Source organism: Syngnathus typhle, linkage group LG8, assembly GCF_033458585.1.
Source record: "Syngnathus typhle isolate RoL2023-S1 ecotype Sweden linkage group LG8, RoL_Styp_1.0, whole genome shotgun sequence".
NCBI classification, from domain to species: Eukaryota; Metazoa; Chordata; class Actinopteri; order Syngnathiformes; family Syngnathidae; genus Syngnathus; species Syngnathus typhle.
The window spans coordinates 11,148,124-11,171,042 of record NC_083745.1 but is presented as its reverse complement, the minus strand read 5'-3'; the positions used below and the strand labels follow the sequence as shown (position 1 = coordinate 11,171,042).

Below are 22,919 nucleotides of genomic sequence, written 5' to 3'. Positions count from 1 at the left end.
TCTTTATGATAATGTGACAGGAGCATCTCCTTGTGTGAGACAAGCCTCCATTCCATTCCCAATCAACTATGTGATCTCTTTTCTCGCTCAAGTCTGCTCTTTGCGCTCCTTCCATCCTCTCGTCGTCGCTCCTCAGACTCCCTCAAAGCAGTCACGCGACAAAGTTACTTTCATCGACTCCAAAGTTGACTTTTTGCTCCTGTTTTTTTTGTTTGCTTTCACCGCCACCGGTTGGCTGACTCGCGCGACCCAACATGGCAACTCCAGCCCCACCGACTCTTTTACCCGTGGCTCCGCTCGGCCACCACCCGGCGGCGAGTTCCGCGTCCCCGGCCACTCAGTCACCGCCACCTGCAGCCACGTCCGCTACCTCCTCCCCGGCTCCTCCGGCGGCGCGTCCGGCGCTGCTGCACCATTTCCGGGCGGACCTCTTACTCCCGAACGGTACCCAGTTGAAGAGCGGCGGTGTCGGCATAGGTGTCGGTGTGGTCCCAGTGTCCGGCAACGGGAACAAGCCCGTGTACGCCACGCCGTCCCCGGTGGAGAGCACCCCGCAGAACAACGAGTGCCGGCTGGTGGAGGTGAAGGGAGCCAAGCTCGCGTCGTTCACCGTCAAAGACACGGAGCTCATTTGCCTCCCGCAGGCTTTCGACGTGTTCCTCAAGCACCTGGTCGGCGGGCTCCACACCGTCTACACCAAGCTGAAGAGGCTGGACATCACGCCGGTGGTGTGTAACGTGGAGCAGGTCCGCGTGCTCCGGGGACTCGGGGCCATCCAGCCGGGCGTGAACCGATGCAAGCTCATCTCCAGGCAGGACTTCGAGACCCTCTACAGCGACTGTACCAACGCGAGGTGAGACCGGCCGGACGCGAGAGGGGTTCTGGGACGGGGAAGAATGGGGGTGGGTGGGTGACCCCCGTGTGGGGGAGGGTCAAGGGTGAGCTTGTTTGTCAGTGATGGGGTCAACAAATCCCAGGTGACGTAAATGCATTACTTTTTTTTCTGCAGAAATCCACTACGGTACACTTCCCCCGCCCATTCCGTTTTTTTTAAACTGTCCTCCCTTATGGACTGAAAAACGTTCTTATTCCCTGCATACTTTTTTTACATTATAAAAGAGTGCTGTAAATACAGCTCCAGAAAATAAACCCCAAAACCTTTTCTACTTTTTTTTTCCCCTGTAAAGCATGAAATACAAATGGAGCCCCATATGATTCAACGTTTGTGAATTCACCCTTTGTTTTTCCAGATTGGTTTAGGTAACCTATCACTTATTTCCAAAAAACGCACCTATTCACATTTCTGGGGAAAAAAAATCATAACTTTTCAATATTATTTGTGTGGCAAAATATTATCTACAGTATGCTTGTAAGCATTTAAAGTGCTGTGAGCTTCTCTTCAAGTGCTCATAGTTTGTGGGCAAGTTATAATAATTAACATTGTCAAATCACTTTTGGGGCAGCGTCAGTTATTTACAGATTTTTGCTATCCTCAGTCGAGCTCCGTCAACTGATTGAATTTGAATTTTGGGAGTTATGTGTTCGTTATGCTGTGGATGCTGAAATAATGACAATTTACTCTCATTTTATTTGCCTGTTTTGATGATCACCTGCAACAGGTTTAGTGTTTCTTCTGCCATTTTGTGGAAAAGTATTTAATCATTTCACCTGCCCCTATATGTCACTAGCATAGATAGATGAATGAAGATACATTATTTGTAATGACCGTGAAATTTCAAAACAGTGAAGTTTGATAATTCCGTCAGGCACATCTGCTTATCGCTCAGAGTGCAGAGGTTAAGAATTGCTGATCTAAGGTGAACTAACCTCCGTTTGTGTCCGGGATGCCAATCAAGTCAAGGCTGTGATCATTAAATCCTAGGTGCAGTGAACGCATCGTTGTTTTCCCCCGAAACTCCATTCTTCCAATACTGTACATACATTGAAAATTGAGTGTTACTCACGATGGCAAATTAATCCCGTAATAGGCCAGGATATGTCATCTCCGACTGAGTGAAGCCGGTTAACTTTCTCTTTTTTGACTTGCCACATTTAATTTCTTGCTCTGTTGCTAATCATAATTTTAACGCATGATAAGAGCGATGATGGCGTAGATAATGGACTCGAGTAATCCTCGTTGGGGAAAAAAACAACACGCAAACTTTGTCGTGTTATCGTAGGCTGTGATCTCTCGCTCTGGTTGACACACATACACATACACACACACACACACACGCACACACTGACATATACACAAGCGAGCGAGCACACGCCGAATCCAACACTGTCATTCTTAGAAATTGATTCTTCACAGAAATTAATTAATTTTCATTTGGCCCCAAGCGGCAGCTCAAATCAGGACAAGCTCACTCTGTGATCCCTTCACTCTCACTCTCTCTCCTCCCTTAATAACTCACTGTCTTATCATATCAACACTCTTTAGCCCAGAGCCTCAGAACAGAGAAGATGATTAAATGAATTCTCGGTATTTATGATGAGATTATGCAAATGAGCTGTGTTTTCGCATAGCTCCGTTGGTGACCAATCCGCACGGGTCATCAGTCCAATATACCGCGGCGATGTCGCGATGAAAGAGGCTAAATTGGCCGGGATTTGTGGCTTCCCGGTGCTTCGCCGTTCGCCGACCGGCACGGGTTTCGCCAGCAGAAGTTTGCGCCCCCGGTTTGGGGAATTGCTATTGTGTGGTAGTTAATCCCCAGCTCCCTGGTGCGTGAATAATCCAATTTACACCTGCCACTAAATGCAGATGAGGACATGTCAACAAGGATGGGGATGGAGAAAGCTTCATTAGCCCAACTGTAAATCAACCCATCATGCTGTTGAATTCTCAAGCGGATGGCCACCGAGTGACGAGCGAACAATGTTTGCAATGTCGTTTTTTGGTGGTGTGGGACTGCGTTGCCAGGTTTAGCCAGAGGTATCGACCCTTTGTCGTCGGTGAAATCCGAAGCCAGTCATATTATCTTACGACCTTTTGACACTGATCTCATTAGATTGCACAGGTGTACCTAATATTATGGCCTGTTTTATGATCTAATTTGTGGAGTGAATAAAAATTGGAATAGGTATTAAAAGCATATGACACTAAACTCCCTTTCCACTTCCGCCACCCACACGTGAGACCCTGCAGCTAAAAAAAAAAAAAAAGAAGACAAAATCCAGATCTGTCTCAGGAAGTCTCTGGGGGGTTTCTTCCATGTCAGGTGTTAATGGGAACGCTGTTCTACACACGGCAGAAAAGTGCACACCCTCCGCCGTGTCTCAATTATCCACACAACATCCTAACAGTCTTAAGTTAATGAGATCTGAGGAGATCACTCGTTAGGAGTCTTCAAACGACTTTGCGAGGCCTTATTTGTGCTGTTGTGTCAACTTCCCGCTGCGGTGGTCCGAGTCGGCGAGCAAGAAAAAAAGAAAAAGTTCCGAGAAGCTCTCTCTCGCAACGGGTTACTGATTAAGACAACCCGTCACTTATTACGTGTCGGACCAGAATGGTCGCACAAGCCGCTGGGACAAACAACAGCTCGCTCGGCTTTCTTTAAAGGCTAATGACGGAACAAGTAAACATCGATTTTGGTCGCTTAAATGAAAGCGTTTGAAGGAGCGGTCACGGAAGTGTCCTGTTTATCCATCTTTGTCCCTTGCGTTCACCCCTGCTGTGCATGTGCACACACACACACACACACACACGCACGCACGCATGCATGCACACACACATGCACAAAAACACACACTTGTGTTCACAATGACTCAACCATGAAGAAGGCCTGACTTTTCTCACTGCCAAAACCTAGTTATAATTCATGTAAAGGTGGAACAACAACACACACACACGCACACACACACACACACACGCACGCATGCACGGTCACGGCTGCTTGTTTGCTTGGCCCGGCTGGCTAAATGACATTAGTTCCACCGAGGGAACACGGCGGTGGAGGAGGCAACCCGATCCTTGGTCCTTTTCTTTGTCGCTCACAAAGGAACAGTTTCATTCTCTATTAGAAGCACACATCGGGTCAAGCTGTGTAAATGTGTGTGTTTGTGTGTGTGTGTGCGTCGTCTCTGCACGCTGGCACATAAAAGAAGTGTAATGTGACAAACCGGAGCTCTTGTTACTATTAAAAAGAAGAGAGCATGTGTCACAGGCAACACATGGTTTCGACTTTTAGACACACAATGACGTGAAACTCAAAGCGGCGCTGCCAGTCGAGGCAAATGATGCAACTTTTCTCCTTCATGTCACCTTAATTCGCCCGGTGGAAGGTGTCACGTGAACACATAGTCGTTAACATGTCTGTGTTGTGTAACGTTTGTTTGCACTTGAGCTGGAAGTGATGGCAGCTACTGTAACTTTGAGCAAGAGGCAGGCCACGTGTGCTAGCGCTAGTTTAGCAGTCACCGACGTAGCCCCAAGGAACACATCAGTGATTAATTTGAAGAATAAAAGCACTCTATTTTTTTAAACTGGTCATTATGGTGGCACTTAAATATTTCTTTTGGTAGAACTTGAAGAAAAAAGATGAAGAACAACTAAAAATGTTGATAGAAACCTTCAACTTAATGCTAACAGTGCAATTTAGCCGACCCAGAAAGTTTCTCACGTTGAGGCCAACTGGCCCTTTAAGAGGCTGACCGCAGATGGACTGGTGCTGAAACAGAATCAGCACTTTGTAACCATGTTCTGTGTGTGTGTGCGTGTGCGCGTGTCTTTGAAGCAGGTCATTTATAAAAGAGCCAAATGTGAAGCAGGTGGAGAATAAACATGAGACCAAAGAATCTGTTATGATGATAAATGATAAATGAGATGAGGCGGCCTGCAGAGTGCAACAAAAAACGCTCTTTGTGTGTGTCGGCGTGTGGAGTGCGAGCAAGTGTGTGCGTGTGTGCGCGTGCGCACTTGTCGTTCTGCCTTTGTATTGCTCAACCCTCATCAACTCTCCAACCTTTTATTGTGGGGACATTTGTCTTAGCGGGGGACATTTTGGCTTGTCCGAATGAGGAAAAATGCTGGGATGAGTTCCTTTCACCCCATTAGTGTGTGCGTGTTTGTTTGTGTGCGTGTGTGAAGGTGGACTCTTCAAAGCCGAGCCCCATTGCTATACCATAACTCACTGTCAAAGTGAGCAGCATTAGAGTGAGGGGTCTTAAAAGGGGGGCATTGTGTGCGTGCGTGTGTGTGTCTTTTCGGCTGCTGTGTTTAGCTCAACTTTAACCCTGGCGCTCTTTTGATGTTGTCTTGTGAAGAGTGGGGTGACATAGGGGACCTCCGCATCATCTCCGACAGCCCCTAATGGAGTGAGCACAAAAGCACACAAATGCACACACACACAGTCTTGACATCGTCTTGACCCTGGAATGTCGGAGAGGAATGCAAGGCGGTATCAGTCTCGGAAATCGGATTCTTGCCATGATCAAACGTCCTGTGTGTGTGGGTGGATGTGTGTGTGTGTTGTCCTCCCTGCTCCTCTCATGACATCATCCCTCAAGCCTCCTTAATAACAATAGCACATCTCGCTTTTTCGCCTTTCGTGATCTGTCTTTGTTTTAAGAGGCGGGACGCGACGATCAATCTTACTCGGTCTGACGTTGCGCGGCGGCGGCCATGATGACGGTGATGATGGCCATGGTTATGATTTATCAGAGGCGACCGTGACGGCGAATACAAACGCGGCGTGATAAACACAGATTGAAAGGATGGGCGTCACGGGTATTGTAAACGGACGGCTAATGTATTCCAAACAAAATCTTGTGTAAGCTAGTTGTGTTTTTATTTTTACACAAATAGTCACTTCGGTGTCAATGATGCTGATCGATCTGCACCTTTGCACACATATCAAGTTGAAAACAGCCACACATTGTCACATGGGCTAATTAACATTTCTCTTGCTAATTTCCGCTAGCCTGTCTATGGCGTTTCTCCTTGATTCCTAGCCAGCTAGCAAGCCGCTTTTTGTCGCACAAAATGATATTTAGTTGAATGTTTTCGGTGTTTAAACAGACAATCTGGATTTCTTCTCGATGTGAGAGTACAAGCTTGAAGCAAGCACTCTTGGCCTCTTGTATGAGAGAGAACAGCTGCTAAGGAATACTAGCAACAATCTGTTTTGTTTCTTCTTTGTTTTGTAGATTTTGACCATTTGTGTAAAAAGATGCTTCGTACTCTCTGCAGTTAAGTAAAGAAACACTTCCGGAAACACACACACACACACACACACACGCACGCAGCTGCTCCCTATCAGCACCTGGTGTGAGCCTGTAGCCGTTCCACTGTTTTGACTCTCACACTTCCTCTTCTTTCATTACATCTCTCCCACTGCCGACCTGCCGCCGTGGTATTGGCCAGATCTGTCATCTTTGTTGTTTCCTTTCTCCTCCACCTGCGTTAAGCTCCAGCTGCCATGTTTGGCGTTTCGCTTTACACACAGGTAAGCCACATACAGGACAGGACAGGACTCAATGTGTTGTAATGCTTTTTTCTTTCTGGTAACACAAAATCCGTGTGTGTGTGTGTGAATGTGTGTGTGTGTGTGTGTGTGTGTGTGGCCAGTGCTGGCATGAGGGAGGACGTCTGGGTGAGATTTTAATTAAAGTTTGAGACAAAGAGGTCATAAGCCATACACCCCCTCCTCTGTGCACACCTTACACACACACACACTCACACACACACACACGCATAGACACACAATGCACTGTTTTCTCTCTCACCCCTCCTCTCTCTCATTCCATCCCCTCAGCTTGATGACTTTTCCATGAAAGGCTTTTTCATTAATCCTACCTCAGGGAACCCAGCGCTCTTCAACCTCACACACACACACACACACTTACATGAGCAACAACACACAGACCTCCCTCTGCGGGTCACTTTGATGTATCAACACACTTGAAGACTAAACACAAAATTAGTTTCCAACTCTTTTTTTTTTTTCTTTCTTTTCAGTGTGTAGCTGATTCTCCCCCTTCTACGCGCGCAAAGGTGTACGGAGCCATCAGCACGCACAAGCCATTAATTAGTGTGCGCAAATAAACAGTTGTGAGGGAAAGGGAAGCGGCTGCAGTAAAAAAGAAAGGGGGGAAAAAAACCCAAGCATGCACTTTTGCTGTCTTATTTCCCTCCAGTGGTGCTTTTTGTCTCATTTGAAGTGTATGCTATCAGTTGAGGGCGCTTTAGCTACAAACTAGCCGCCTAAAAATATGTATCCTGCTTTTGTACTGCACAGTATGTCACTACATGCGCTGTAAAAATAAAGTAGGAACTCCCAAAGTTTATTTTACGTTGAGCTACTGAATTTAGTCAGTCGTAAAAGGCAGCACTGCAGTTTTTGTTTCGTATTGAACCTAAAACAAAAATATGTGAACGATGAATATTTCAGGCATATTGATATTTTGGAATACTGGGTAAAACTTTACGGAGCTAATATTTATGTTCATTCACTTTCCATTATTTCTTGTGAAGTTTTGAAATTCAAACAACTCTGAAGTCAAGCAGGCTGTCAGCATGCACTGCTTCCCAAAAAGACTTCATGACTTTACTTTGTTGGCAAATGTGAGTACATTTGCCAACAAATCCCTTTAGCACATTCCTGTGCAAAAACCACAGTGTGTTTCTGTGCCGCCGGCCTGTGCGTGTGTGTAGGAGTGTGTGTGTGTGTGATATCTGATGTCAGCTGTCACATCCCAGTCGGTCTGGGCCCATAATAAGAGACAATAATAACAACTCATTAAAACCGAGGGCAGGAACTGTGGAGCTCATCGGCTCATCAAATTAACCTTTGAGCACTTCATATACACACATATTGCTTGGAGCTGCCTCACTTGCACACACACTCACACACGTGATGGAGCTACCTGTTTTTCTCTCAGTTAGTGGCTACATAATCTTTCTGTCTTCCACACACACACTCGCCTCACTCGCAGCCAGTGGGTGTGTCAACAGGGGATTGGTCCTTTCTGCCGGGTAATTGATGAATTATATGCAATATGCAAATGAGGAGCCATTAATCTCCTGACTGACAGCTTCGTTTATGGGGCCTTAATGACGGCTGGATTAGATTCTAATTAAAATCTGCTCAAAGACACCCCACGCTAGGAAGCGGCTGCCACTCGTCTCTCGCCCTCTCGATCTCTTTTTTTTTTTAATCTCTCGGACCCTCCTTCCGTATATTTCATCTCTCCGTCCTCTGCACACTTTGGCTGGCCGGGCTCCCTCTTTTAATATCCCTCCTCGCGGGCATACATGCACCCACGGGCTCGTGTTATGAAGTGTGTAGTATGAGGGGAGATGAGCCGCGCTGCTTGTCATTAAGCCTGATGCGGCCCGTGTCATTCCCCCTGTCAGGACATTCACACCGTTTAGTCAGAGCCCAAGTGATGTCCGACAGCTTTTCGCCAACGCCGCGCCCCCTCGCCAACCCCCCTGGCCGGCCCACAAATAGGATTGATTGAGCATGTCCGGCCCAATCTGAAGAATGCACGACGTGACGTCAGGATCTCTAGACTAGCCGGGCTCAGACGTCATCCAAAGTGGTGGCGCACAACGTTTTACATCTAAAAAATTACTTAGAGCTCCAATCATTATGACCAGCATCGAAATACAGGCCAAAGTGTTCAAGGCAGAATTTTTACCTTTAATTTTTTTTTTAATATGAGCAAATATTAGCATGATCGCAGCATTGCCCCACTTGCTAATCCTCGCTAACCAAAGATGTGGGAATTTTAGGTAGAAGTTCTGAACTTTCACCTGTAAACCCAAAATCCTTCACTTAGTAGAGTACGTCTTCATCTGCTCAAAATCACCACGACAACTTGTAAGGAGTCAAAAAATAGTCAAGTGGTCTTCAAGCATAAAGTGATGACATGCATAAAGGCGCTTGAGCGCAGTTGAGTGCTGGTCAGTGGGGGACGATGCAGCGAGAGGCAAACTGGGCTCAAGACAATTGGCCCAGTGTGAGTCTGCTCCAGGTAAGAAAAAATTGAAAAAAAACCCCAGCAACAAATGGCCAAGTGAGACAAGAAGGAGTAGTGGGCGAGCACACACATTTAATAAGCACACAAATGAACGAGTAAGCTGAACAGTAATGAGGCGCTTTATTGACGCCATGAGGGGCAAACTCGTTTTTTTGCTTTGCTCGTACTTACGGGGGTGGGAGGGCACGTTTGCTTTTGCTTCCAGGAAAACACTCACATTTCATTTGTCAAATTTTATAGACTTGAAGGCCACTATTTGTTCACATGGGCGGGCCACCCATCTCAGTCTTAGCAACAACAACAAAAAAGCACCAAAGTGACTAACGAGCGATGTTGTGCTCCGCAGTTCGAGGCCTGGCCGACCGCCCAAGAGGCTGCAGACGGTGACTGACGGCGCCGCTCACCACATGCTGTCCCACGGCGGTCTGATGCACGCCGGGATCATGCCTCCCGCAGGTGACCACCCAGCACTCGGCGCTATTACCTGCAAATCGGCAAAACACACACGGGAACTGTAAAATGTCACACACATGTTTGGAGACGTGCGACACCGGTTGCGCATGTCGGTGATCCCATTGCCATCAAGAAAAATATATTTTATTTATTTATTTTTATTTTATTTATTTTTTTATTTGTATTGAATAAACACATATTTTCTTCATTATGAATAAATGAATAAATAAGTGAATAAATAAATAAATAAATGAATGAATGACTGAATGAATGAATGAATAAATAAATAAATAAATAAATAAATAAATAAATAAATAAATAAATAAATAAATAAATAAATAAATAAATAAATAAATAAATAAATAATCCACATTTTCCTTTTTGCAGTTTTGACATGATTGCCAATGAATATATCTATCTAATAATTGGCAGCCGTCAGGTTGAGAACAATAGCGGATTGGCCAAATGTCAACACAATGATTTAGTGGCGTGAACGTGAGTCATTAGGTGGCCCACGATTGCCCGACCACCAGTCCAGTTACCCCGCCTCTGCTCAAAGTGGGCTCCCCTGTGATCCTAATGATGACAAGTCCCATAAAAAATAAAAGTATGGAGGTCGCTTATATGCAGAACACATTTTGGCTGAGGTGACATTGGCGACCCATCACCCGCACAAGTAGAAGGACGAGGGGCGGAGTTGAATGAGGTGACTGATTAAAAAGATTAACACACATTTCTGACACCTCATATAAAAAAAAAAAAAAAAAGTTGGAAGGTCTACTTTTTTGTCACCCCGAGATGAACTACACAGTTCACAAAAGTCTTTTGTAATCTTCGAACCTGCAAAACTTGTGAGCTATTAATTATCTGCCGCCATGAACAACTTCAAAATAAAAGCATGGCGTGTATTTCAATTTGCAGTTGGCCTTTTTGCCATATCGGTGTTACCTTACCATCACGTGCATCAAATAAAGCGGAAAAATATCAGAATCAGCATCTGCCCCAAAAAATCCATATTAGTCGGGGTTTAGAAGTGCTTTTTTAAATCAGTCAAAAGCCTTCTAAAGGTCGTATCATTGCGCCTTGTTATTAAACTGGTGTGTGTGCGTGTGTGTGCGCGCGTTTAAAAGGAGAGGCAGAAAAGTAATTGTTGGCACCTGACCGATCTCAAAGCTGCCCTTGTCTTTGTGTCGTCTCTGCAAGCTGATCTTTTTATTCTGCTCCTCAAAAGATTTTCTATTAGCCGCCACTTCCGTCGCTGTTGTTCAAAGGGTGTGTGTTTGTATGTATGTATGTGTGTGTGTTGTGTGATTGTTGCTCTCTCTGGGAAAAAAAAAAGAAATGCCTTCTCGTTCCCACCTCAAGGAGAGTGCACGGCGGCAATGTCAGCGCTCGTGATTAGAGGCAGGCCCACATGAGAGAGGAAGCCAAAGTGAGAGAAAGGCAGAGACAGGACATTTGAGCGTAAAAAAAAGCGGCGGCCGTCGTTTGATGTGATCCCCTCCTTAGTGTCTCCCTCACACACACAAACGCAACATGGCGGCGGGGCGACCCGCTGTGATGCTGACATTTTGAAAAGGTAAAAGTAAGGCGAGGAAAAAGGGCAGCGGAGAAGATGAGAAGAGAAAAGGAGACAATTTGTCGTGGTTGTCGACGATTTTGGTGGGACAGAGCATCTTTTGTGTGAAGGAGGAGGAGGAGGAGGAGGAGAAAGAAAACAAGCGAGCAGTTGAGCTCAGTGCTAACGTTTGGACATCAAGATCAGGAAATGAAGACTTACAGCTTTGTTTGTATTTCCTCGCTGGTGTTTGCACAGTTGTCCACTTTTAATAATTTGCCGTGTTTGTTCGCATTAACTAGCGCAAGACATATTTAATTGTATGACTTCGAAAGGTTGCCCTCGCGGGGTCAGAGGACTCTCCAAGGTTCAGAGAAGAAATGAAATGGTGTTCCGCTCTTGTCTTTGAAGGCAAAAACAGGCCAACCTTGATAAAAAAAAAAAAATTAATAATAATCTCATTTCTTTCCAAATGCTGTGTTGCGCGTGTGGGGGAGACGAATGTCCGTCTTGATTCCCTGCCAAACGAAATGAGTGGTGCACCCGAGCGGTCGCAATGAATGACGACCAGCAGTGGAGCTTCATCTTCCAGCGGGGCCATTGATCCAACTGCTATTGATCGCCTTTCCTCTCGCCCCAGCTTAAGGAGGTTATGTTTAGTTACATCAGTGTGCCTTTCATGGCGTGTTTCATGCAACTTCCTGTCTCCTGTTTTCGATGCGCAATATATGGATAAAATAGGGCCTGTCTGAAGATGTCAGCTACCTTTTCACCAAGTCATTATTATTTTGAATAATGTTTTACAGATTAAATGTCAATACCTTCCCGTGATGTTTGGTTTATATATAGAGATGCACTTAAGAAGCTTCAGTTCACAATTTGAATTTAAGATGAAGGACAAAGTAACAAGCTGTTTTCACCACAGCGCCATCTGCTGGATGTGCCTGCCCATTCATGCTGTCTTTTAGATTTAAAATTCCGTGGAGGTCAATTTCACTCTTGCTTTTTTTCTGTTGTCGCAGATCTGTCCGCCCTGGCTAAGAAGATCAAGCTGGAGATGGGTGGTTACCATAGCAACCAGCAACATGGCGGCCACAACGGAGAGAACGGCGACCACAGTCCTGGATTGGGTCGGTGTCATTTATCTCTTTTTGTCCACACACACAATCATGAAGGCGCAGACACTTCTTTGGTTACTCGGTTACAACATGCCGCCGCACATTTTACGTCGCTGTGCCGTCAAAGCGAATCACGCAGGATGTGACATCATCATGTTTCCCCTAAGAGGGAAACGTTCACTTACAATTTAAATTGATATCAAGACCAAGCTTGTAGCTCAGGTTCTACGGTGAGCTGGATCTTATTTCAGATAGATGCATACTGGATTGGTCGCCAGACCAAGGCAGGCCGCAAACAAAAATTTTGAATCTTCAAACAACCTCGCATGCCTTGTTTTTTGCAATGTCAGCGAAAGCAGGGAAGCACTTCATATTATAGCAATGCGGACCGGATTAAAAAACAGAGTGGGCCGTAGGTGGCCACGCCTGGCGTGGCGTGCTTTGCCCACCGAGATGGACTGAGCGCGAGATAGAGAGCTGACGAAGATGAGAGGCCGAAGTCCAATCAATAGCTTTCTCTCTAATTCACTACCTTGAATGCAAACGACAAACGGACGGGCAATCGATGGCGCAACACACACACACACTCACAGGCCGGATGCGCCGCTCACCCCTCCCCTCCCACACACCTCACCCCCCCCCTGCCGTTATCGACAGGTTAAAGCGACATCAGTGTGTTTAGACAGATGACAGGGCTTATACGGAGGCCTGTGCGGAATACACTATCAATCTGGGACGCCACATACACACACACGTACGGACGTACAGTTTAAATTATGCGTCCCTTTTTATGTTGCCTTCATTACTATTATTAGTTTCTATTGAAGGTTTTTTTTTAGGTCCTCGCGTCCACTCGTGAGCTTTGTTTACCAGCGCCGATAGCATCTGTGTGGACTTGGGTGGCATGGTTACCACCACCCATTAGAAACCTGTAAAGCTTAATCACTAATGCTACAGTCAAGTGGAAACACACACACATGCACACGACTTTTTTCCCTTTCCCCCCATAGCGCCACCCACTGCCTTATGGGAAGTGCCGGACCTCAACTCGGGCTGGAAGCAGCACAAAGGCATCTCTCGCACGCACACAAATGCTGAGTGCGACACCTTTGCGCGTGCAAACCATTTGTGCGTTTAACAAGATCTTCTGGGAAATGTTTGTTTACAGTAATGGTTTGTTTGGATAAACAGAAGAGCGCTACTTTGACTTGTGTGATGTTTTTTAATGAAACATAAGAGAGAGCAATGGGAGGGCCAAAGAGAAGAAGGGGGAAGGTGCGAGTGAGAATGAAATGATAGCAAGAGGTGGTGACAGAGAAGAAGGCAGCGGCTGTTTGTCTCCATCCGCTCACGTTTTCTTTTGTTTGGAAGCATGCAGTACGACAAAAACACGCACAACCACAAACATATTTTCACTTACTCACCGGACACTTTTGCGCTGATAGTAGCTGGATGAATCAGCAAAAATCAGGAGATTATAGTGTCATTTTTCTTTTGCCTCTTGACATTCATCCCATAGTCCCCCTGGAAAAATATCGTCAAATAATTGGCCACTTTTTTGCCAAGCTTTCTCTCTTTTGTAAGTTAAAGTGTTGCAAAACAGTCAATTCACATCTTTATTGTTGGCAGCGTAAGCAAGTTCCTTCCTTCCTTCCTTCCTTCCTTCCTTCCTTCCTTCCTTCCTTCCTTCCTTCCTTCCTTCCTTCCTTCCTTCCTTCCTTCCTTCCTTCCTTCCTTCCTTCCTTCCTTCCTTCCTTCCTTCCTTCCTTCCTTCCTTCCTTCCTTCCTTCCTTCCTTCCTTCCTTCCTTCCTTCCTTCCTTCCCTCCTTCCTTCCCTCCTTCCCTCCTTCCTTCCTTCCTTCCTTCCTTCCTTCCTTCCTTCCTTCCTTCCTTCCTTCCACCCTTCATCCCTTTTGCCTTTTTTCTTGGTTTCCATCCATCACTTACTGTCACTTGTATGCTCATTTGTCATCCTTTTCACATCCTTCCTTCCTTCTTTTCCTCCCTCTCTTCCTCTCTCTCTTCTCCTTTCCTCTCTTTCTTTCACTGTTCTTCCTTCATTCCCTCTTCATTGCTTTCACATTATTTATGACATTTGTGCAGAAAAGCGCCTAACATTGTGTTCTTCCTGCCCTCCTTTGTGTGCATAATTACCCATCATGCCTTGCTGGCCCGGCACCAGCACTGCCATCAGCTTCTTTTGTTCCACTTCCTCGCCGTGTGTGTCTTTTGTTTTTGCTTGTGCCTTTATTAAATGATAAATATTTATGTCAAACCTCTACCCACCCCCCCCCCCCCCAACGGAATTGTTTGTGTTTCGGACCAGAGGGACGTCAACAAGCCACAGGGGTGCTGTTGAGAGAAGGGATTTCCCTTTAAAGCCGCTCAATTCTCGACTTAAAGAGAGCTTTGTGAACAATAGATTGGCCGCGGTGAGATGAGGTGCGGTTCTTGGAAGTGGTGAAAGCACAGCGGAAAATCAAAAGGGACAAGTGGTGGTTTGACGCCGGTGAGGCGGACAGTGAGAACATCATCACGTTTTCGTCTTTGTGCTCTGCTAAGCACAAGAATATCATTGCATCGCAACTAACTCACAACGTTTTGACATTGCAGTTCTGGTTTTCTGGAGTCCTTGAATAGGTTCACAATCTAGCAGTGACAAGACCTCCTCCTCAGAGTTTGCTGAAGGTTCCTCTTATAAGTGGAGGGGAAAAAAGATAAGTGTTCATCTTGTTGTTTTCTCCCTCTCAAGTTCTGGACCAGCTGCCCTTCATGATGATGTCACATCCCCTGATCCCGGCCAGTCTGGCACCGGCCTCCGTTTCCATGGCGATGGGCCAGATGAATCGCCTGAGCACGCTGGCCAGCATCGCCAACATGGCGCAGCTCCACCACGCCAACCCTGCCGTCCGGCCCCCCGCCTCCGTCATTAAGGTGAAATCATGTCGCAGCGCAACCGTCTTGGTCGAATGCTCCCGGAGAACAAAAGTGTTGCCAAGTTTTATTTTTTCAGTGGAAAAAAAGCACCGGGCTGTTTTTGAACTGGACTATTTTGGTGTGCCTCCAAATAGATGCCGCAACCGACATGCTGCGCCCAAAAGGTTCTATTTTTCCATTCACAAAAAAATTGTTCCCTAAAGATTCATTAAACTCAACTCTCTGTAATAACACACGATTATTACATGTGACTCAAAAGTCTGACATCACATTTTAATAAGAAGGAAAAAAAGTTGACTCCTGATTGCAAGGAGGAAGACTGTTTTCGAACGGCTCGCAGCTTCCAAGACTCGTGGCAGCGCTCCCAGTTGTCCTGGGAAAAACTTTAGGGCAACATCACAATCTCCATCTTTAGATACGTGACCGGCCACTTCATTAGGTACACCTAATGTTGCGGTTGTCTTGCGAAATGAGAACGGATTCCGATTTGGGTAAAATTGAATTGTGAGTTTCACCAATGTCTATCTATCCTCCGGTTTGACCGTAGGAGCGAATGCACGACGACAGCCCCTCCCCTTCCCCCTCGCTGGAGGAAGCTCAGCTGTCATCCAACCACAGCAGCGTGTCCAGTTCGCCTTCTCACATAGACCGCGCCGCAGAAAACACACGTATGTACTGACGCCATTTTTTCCCTCAAACAATCACCAATAAATGCAAATATTTACACGGTAAATGTTTTGATTTCAGACCAGCTCTTCGATGGCGTCACTTTAAGTCACTGCATGTTGGCACAGTCGGGCCTCAGAGAAATCGACTCGATGGAAAGCAAAAGGGGGCGCACTGACAAAGGTAAGATCGGCATACAAAACCTGAAAGAAAAGCGGGTCGGGCTTCGGTTGAAGAAGTGTGCAACTCTAGCGCTCGGACAACACGTCCAACATCCACTTTGGGTCAAGGAGTTTTTTTTTTTCCCGAGATGTTCTTGTCACAGCCATTAATCATTTGCAGATGCTTAATCAGTAATGATTATTCCGCGGACAAATCAATAAGCAGACAACAAAGCCTGCCAATAGGAGGTTTGGATACTTTGAATAATCCATGCAAACACCGCGTCCTTTGCAGGATCTTCGAAAACAGGAACAAACTCTTTCATTTATTTTGAAAACTTGTCAGGATTGAAATTAAGGTTTCAAGGCGGTGCGGGCGATGTCATTTGTGTATAATGGCCTTCTGCTCCTCCTATTGAGAGCAAAGGTGGAAAATTCCGTTCGACGGCCATTTTGCGGGGCGGCGGCCTAACGAGCCGGGCGGCGCCCCATCTGCATAACGACCCGCCTCCCTGTCGTTAGGGCCCCAGCATCGGCGCGGCGCTGCAACGTCAGTTTGTTTGCTTCTCTCCGTCCGTGAGCTTTGCATTAGCTTAATGAGGACTGCTCAAGGACAAACAGTCAGCAGAAAAATAAAGACGGGAGCGCCTGTGCAAATGTATTCTAATGCCGAATCGCATTATTCCTGAAATCAAATCTCCCAAATCACAAAGGCGTCCTCAAGTATGTTTTTTTTTTTGACGGGGGGCTGTCAGGTCGCCGTGAACATATTGACAAAAGCAGTGACGGTGACGCGCAAAGGCCTCGTTCGGGCGGCCGCCGCATTTATGCAATTGACTTTGAATTGATTTTCCCGCATGCAAATGAAGCTTGCGTACATTTGCCGGATTACATGCGGATCGAGGGGGGGGCAACGTTTTCAAAGGGCACGTCGGCACTGTCATTCTGTCAATCTATTGTGCTTGAATCTGCATGCGTGTGCGTGAGAGAGAATCAGATTTGGCTGTGTGTGCTGTTTCGCGCGCTCTTTGAACAACGTATCCATGCAGCAAAGATCAGAGGCCATCCCTGACACCTCACTCCCATTAACCAAACATCAGCAGAATTTTATTCCATCTCTGCCCCCCCCCCCCCCCGCCCTCACCTCTCTCTCCCTCTCTCTCCCTCTCTCTCTTTCTCTCCTTCTCTCTGTCTCTCGCTCTCTCTCTCGCTTCCACTGACTGGCAGTCTTCACGTGGTGATGCTCGATGCCCCCTGGGGACGGCCTGGAGAGGAATAAGAGTGCAGGAAAAAAGAGCAATGAAGTTTAAGAGGAGGAGGGGGGAGAAAACAGTGACCTTGGTTCGGGAGATGGGTAAATGATCAAACGGGCCCGCAGATGCGTGTGTGTGTGTGTGTGTGAGAGAGAGGGAGAGCGGGAGTGAGGTAAAGTAGGCGTAAAACAGTAACTCAATAAAGGATCAGTCACATCCAAGGAGCCTGGGGAGCCCACGCTGCTGACTGCGCACTTCAGCGGGCTATCAGTATGTGTGTGCGTGAGTGTGTACGTGGACGTATATGTGTGTGTGGGCCACAGGAGTGTCGTTGGATGCCCTCCGCTGAGCTCGCCAGCACCTGCTAATTACCTTTCTCTGCAGAGCAATACTCTTAGCTAGAAAGTAATAGACGACGGTGTGTGTGTGTGTTGTAGAGGGGGGGTGATGCTTCTCATCTGTGAAACACCTTGAATGTGACAGTTGCCAAGACATGAGGCCATGGCAGGCACTTCTTTCTGGGAGGGGTTGAAAGATGCTGCGGTCAGCTAAGTGGAGAAAACACTGTCATTTGTCACATATGGATGAGAGAGTGAGAGGAAAAAAATGGCAGAATATCAAAGTGCATGTTTAAGCTCCACGAACCCTCCACGGACACTCCCCGAGCCCAAAAAAAAAAGTGTCTGAAAAAATGGCACATCTTCATTTTCAGCACCTCGCAACACAGATGGCAAAGTACACACATGGTGAACTTAATAAATCCACGTGCTAAATGATACTGCTATAAGTGAAATTACTTATTCAATCCCTTGAGTCAAACTAAAAAACTGCAGACAATGTATTTAAAGATCTTGTCAAGATGAGTTTTAATGTTTGAAGATAATTGTTGAAAACAGGACTGGCTGCGCTAAGCTAGCGACATGCCAACAATGCGTCTTCACCACAGGACACAGATTACGGAACAGCTCAGTGTTGTCCTTGCGAGGAGGTGACCAAGTGGAGCCACTTGCCTTTTGTTAGCATGCAAACTAGCGCCTCGAAAGCTAATCTTTAGACATTAGAAAGATCTATTTCTCTCCAACGTGTGCTTTGACCCATTCATTTGACATACCCAAAGTATTTGAGAGCAGCTTTATTTTCAATTATTCTCTACTTTTTCGGAATCATTTGTCCGCGTTGTGAGCACCGCCCGTCTCGTCTGTGACGATTAACTCCTTTCCACTTTGTTACTTTGCGCCGCTGCCATGCAATAGGCACACACGTGCTCCTCACGTGTACAAACAGATGGTCATCCATAATGCAGCTTCTTCTTCTTTGCTGCTTTTTATGGCCACGTCAAGCTGTGATGCATTATCAATCGGCGCACTGCCACGCCGTAAAAAGAGAAATCCGAAACCGGGACAAAAGATTAGTGTAAACACCCATTTAATATGTGCTTTTATGTGTTTACAAGGAATTCACTCAACAAATTCGAAAGCTGTAAATTATTCAAATGTGTTGCGGAGAACCAAAATAGCATCTGGCCAAATTTGTTCAACAGTGTGCAGCTCGCTCGCGTTGGTCACAAGAACAAGACTTTAATTCAAAACTACTTTACGCAGCAGCTGTCAAAATGCGGCCCGTCCTCGTAAAAATGCTTTACGGGCAGAATGAGAAAATGTCTCTGTGATTTATATGGGAGAGCCTCTCTCTCTTTTTCCTCTTGAAGCTGCAGAGCGTTTGTTGAATTTAATTACAGGTGAAATATAAATTGGAAAGCAGTCGACGACCTTTGCTTTGCTTAGCACGACATCAGGTTTTGGTATCAGGTCTTTTGTTGATTTGTTCTCTTTGAGGGCCTGAGAAATGTTCCCCTCAATGTGTGTCAGAATCCAACCCGTTGGCCGCTGACAGACAAGTGTACCAGCATCCCCCGCCGAGCCGGGACGGCTGCGAGAAGGCGCCGCACCCGGCGGGACACAAGCTCCCGGCAGGTCTCCAGCACGCTCCCTTCATCTTCCCGGAAGGCTTGTCCTCCATAGAGACCCTGCTCACCAACATCCAGGTGAGGCTCTGCCGGGGCTTTGTTGCCGTTATTATACTCGGAGATGAATAGAAGGGCGACTTTAGAAAGAGCGCCAATGGTTAAATAACAGAGGAGGCGGACATTTAGGATATGGTTAACTTGCAATGGGCGTGCGCTGACCTGCTTCTACCGTGGCTTTGTTGTGGACTAGTCACCCGGATTGGTTTTCACTCTGTGAAAAAGGAAAAAAAAATCTTGACTCCGGGAAAAAATGATACTTTTGACTTTTTTTTTTCTTTTTTTAAATAAAATGTTTAGAAATCGAAAACGGGAATGACATCAGAAGACTGCCTACCCATTGTTAAAAGAGAGAAAAAAAAATCATCCAAAAATGTTTTTATTGATGGCCAAAAAGTAAAACCACCTTCCTGAAAAACTCCCATTGAAATATTTGTTTTGCTTTTTAGAAGAAAAAACCTCCAATTTGTTTTATTATGTAATACTGCAGTATATTTGTTCAGGTGAAATCTCTTTATTCTCTTTAATTTATTCATATTTTGCAAGTTTCAGCAAGTGTCTAACATGATGTGGTACTTGCATGGTGACACAACAGAAAGTCTTTTTAGTTATTAAGCGTGGCTAAAATTCTTACCGCCGATTGTTGTGAACAATTCCCACCTAAGCTCGTTTGCAAATTCCTTTTTTGGGGCCGTGAGCGGCGGTCGGCAAATGTTTAGCGTGGCTCCCGGCCGTTGGCGTCCAGCGTGTAACCTGTTGTTGATGTGCGCCTGTGTGTGTCTCCAAGCAGGGTCTGCTGAGGGTTGCCATAGAGAACGCCCGGGCGCAGGAGAAGCAGGACCACCTGGAGAGGACCGAGCTGAAGATGGAACTGGTGCGCGAGCGGGAGCTGCGAGAGACGTTGGAGAGGCAGCTGAGCATGGAGCAGAAGAACAGAGGTAGCTGAAAATACACTGCAACATCGTTCCACCGCAATATGAAGCAACCACATGGGAGCAAAACAGTACTCTTATCTCAAAAAGTCTCTTAACTCACTTTTAGCTATTTATGCCACATTGGAGTCAAGTAATATCCTTAAACATAGTCATGCGCACGCTGCTGTCGACCACAGCTCACACTCACGCTAAGACTTGGTGATGTCACGTGCTGCCCTACAGGGCCCCGCCTACAATTAATACTGTGTTTTCTACTGCAATATTTGTGTTCAAATATGTCTACAACGTGGCTAAAAAATATGTTACCATAAGATCAAGCGTGTAAAAGAAAAGTACTAATCTATCCCAAACAGTGAGTGAAGCAACGCTGACCTAATGCATGATGATCTCACCTGAGTTTTCATGATATGATGTCAGCCTGCACATAAGCCAAAACAAATAGATAGCTTCATGGCTATCACTTTTGTCCTCCTCCTGTGCTTTCTTTCAGTTCTCATCCAAAAGCGACTGAAGAAAGAAAAGAGGAATAAGAGGAGACTTCAGGAGGCCTTGGAGGAGGAGGTGAAACTTCGCGATCAGGCGGAGCACGGCTTCCTGCAGCACGCCGCCAGCGCGCTCCCGGGTATGCCAAAAACACTAAGCTTCTTTTTTTATTTTTTTTTTTACATAAATGTCAACAAGCGTTTACTGGCGACAGCATGGACTGTTCATTAGCTTTATAATTGACTTCCTTTATTCATTAATGACCAAAGCGCAGCACATCAATCATCCGCCGCCTCTCTCCCGACAGAGTCTGCGAGCCAGGACGCGGACGTTGTCAAGCTGGAGGACGACAGGATGGACGTTAAGACAACAGTGCAAGGTGCCAAACAAAAGAACCATCCAGCTGCGAATCACAACAGCTTGTGTCCTTGTTAGCCGGCTTGAACTCAACTAGGATGTCATGTATGCTATAGTAGGCGCACAAAAAAAATAACACAAAGGATTCTAATAGTTTGACATTGAAAATCAGAGTAAAAAAGTAGAAATAAAATGTAGCTGCAAACAGGCAACCAAAAGAAGCTCCCACACAACAAGGAAGTCATTGATCATTTTTGCCCACTCGATGCCTCGCTGATCGGTCTGCCGGAAGATCATTTTGAGTGATTTTATTTTTTTTCTCGCACAGGGAACACTTCTGAGAAACACGCCATGCTTGACTGCTCCTTGGGTTTTAATGCACCGCGACGTTTAATATATTTATTATTTGTCCCACGCTATTGTCCGCGCGACCATTGGATTAACAAGCGAAATGCCACGTGTTAGACAGACAGGGAGCGAGAGAGAAGAAAGCCAGAGTTCCTGGCAGAGGACCACCACACAAGCCCCCCCTCCCCTCCCCAATGGACCGGACCCCGGGCCGGCCGCAGCAGACAGCGAGCTTGTTCCAAGGCGCTTTTTTTTTAATTGAACGCCAGTGAAGCAAGAAGAGAACTGGCCACTAATTAACGGCTGTCTTAATTGTTCTCGTGATGAGTTTGTTTGGACATCATTTGCATAATTAACACCCAGTAATAAATCATTTAAAGGGGAATTGTCTGTCAGACGGCGGGGGCAAGATGCGCTTCCTTTGTGCCAGGAAGTTTAATCGTGCAGAAAAAGGGGATCAAACGCCTTGAAGAAGAAAAAAAAAAAAAGGCCTTCAGTTAAACCTTATCAAGTGTTTTTTTTTTTTTTTTTTTATTCCTGCTCTTCAGTTAAAGCGATGCAGGACCCTTGTACGATATTCATCACGCTAATGAACTGATGGCACAAAGCACATTCTGCTATTAGGAAGTCCATCTTTATTCTGTTATATTCACTCCTGTGCTCAGAAAAAAAAATCCTATTGAGTTTCCTCTCTGTATTATCCGCACATTCATTTGAGGCACTCCAATTGTCCACACGCTGACTGACAAGTCAAACTTTTCCTAATAAATTGAAAATAGAGAAATCAGCCACCAACACCAGACTTCTATCGTAACAGGACGCAGAAGTTTTTTTTTTTGGGCCCATTCCAGCACTCTTACTTTGACCAACTCCACCCGGGGAATTTCCCCCAAATGAGCCGCTATCTGTAGCAGGTACCCTGGCCAGATGGCCGACGTTATATTGTGAAGCATTTTCTGCTTACGTGGTCTAATGCGGGCAGACTTACGGCATCAAATTTGATGATCATTTGGAGGATTCGCTATAAAGCCGCTCAAATTAATCTCGCCGCCTTTCTTTCCGTGTCTCTTTCAGAGGGCCGAGTATTCCTGCAGACAGCCGGCATGTATTGAAAGCAAGATGGCGGACACCTTTGAACTTTTCCACTCTTCTCTACCTTTAATTTATTGCATTTATCACCCGATCCCGGACAGTAGTAAGAGCAATTCCTTTATTCCGATGATGTGTTTGTTTGTGTTTCTTTCGACCGTCGACGAGGAGCGTAGTTGTTTTTTGTTTGGGCTCAAGCGATCAATACAGCTTGAGAGACCCAGCCGTGTACATATCTAGTCAATGCTTTTTGTTCTTATAATCCAGAAAAGGCATGTTGTATAGTCAGTACATGTATGGTGTATGTTATGCAGTAGGCCAGTTTGACAAAACAATACAAATACTTTTTAATATTAAGATTTGTCTTTGCATTTCTCTTGCCGTATACATTTTCTTTTTGTCTATGTGTGATGATCCAAAATTTAGTCAGGTCCCCAAAACAGGTGAGCTGTGACATTGTGGTGAGCTGAGCACTCAATTGCACTGTGATGTCAATTTTAGTCAACAGCAGGTAGCAGTAGAGGACAAAATAGCAGCAGCGTGAAGTGAA

General features: G+C 45.8%; 1 protein-coding gene and 1 long non-coding RNA gene across 4 annotated transcripts; both read left to right on the top strand.

Moving 5' to 3' along the window:
- dachc (dachshund c) lies at positions 1-22,726 on the top strand. 3 transcript variants are annotated; one of them, XM_061285763.1, is made up of 12 exons: positions 1-581; positions 645-853; positions 9,335-9,444; positions 12,022-12,129; positions 14,870-15,051; positions 15,602-15,722; positions 15,802-15,903; positions 19,003-19,178; positions 19,945-20,095; positions 20,583-20,714; positions 20,883-20,954; positions 22,355-22,726. In XM_061285763.1, exons 1-12 carry the CDS (start codon positions 255-257, stop codon positions 22,390-22,392), a joined length of 1,728 nt encoding a protein of 575 aa, XP_061141747.1. In that variant the 5' UTR covers positions 1-254; the 3' UTR covers positions 22,393-22,726. The 3 variants fall into 3 exon arrangements, with proteins under 3 accessions (XP_061141747.1, XP_061141745.1, XP_061141746.1); XM_061285761.1 differs by having other exon boundaries at positions 1-853; XM_061285762.1 differs by having other exon boundaries at positions 2-853; positions 19,948-20,095.
- LOC133158513 (uncharacterized) lies at positions 5,452-9,322 on the top strand. The gene is made up of 3 exons (XR_009715228.1): positions 5,452-5,731; positions 6,151-6,449; positions 6,962-9,322. It is a non-coding gene; the product is annotated as an uncharacterized LOC133158513 (long non-coding RNA).
- Positions 22,727-22,919: the final 193 nt, after the last annotated feature.

Excerpts from the sequence above, each read along its gene's own strand:
- dachc (XM_061285761.1), top strand. The coding sequence starts at position 255 with ATGGCAACTCCAGCCCCACCGACTCTTTTACCCGTGGCTCCGCTCGGC. Across the intron at positions 9,445-12,021 it reads CGGGATCATGCCTCCCGCAG|ATCTGTCCGCCCTGGCTAAG; the intron begins GTGACCACCCAG and ends CTGTTGTCGCAG. Across the intron at positions 15,904-19,002 it reads AAGGGGGCGCACTGACAAAG|AATCCAACCCGTTGGCCGCT; the intron begins GTAAGATCGGCA and ends AATGTGTGTCAG.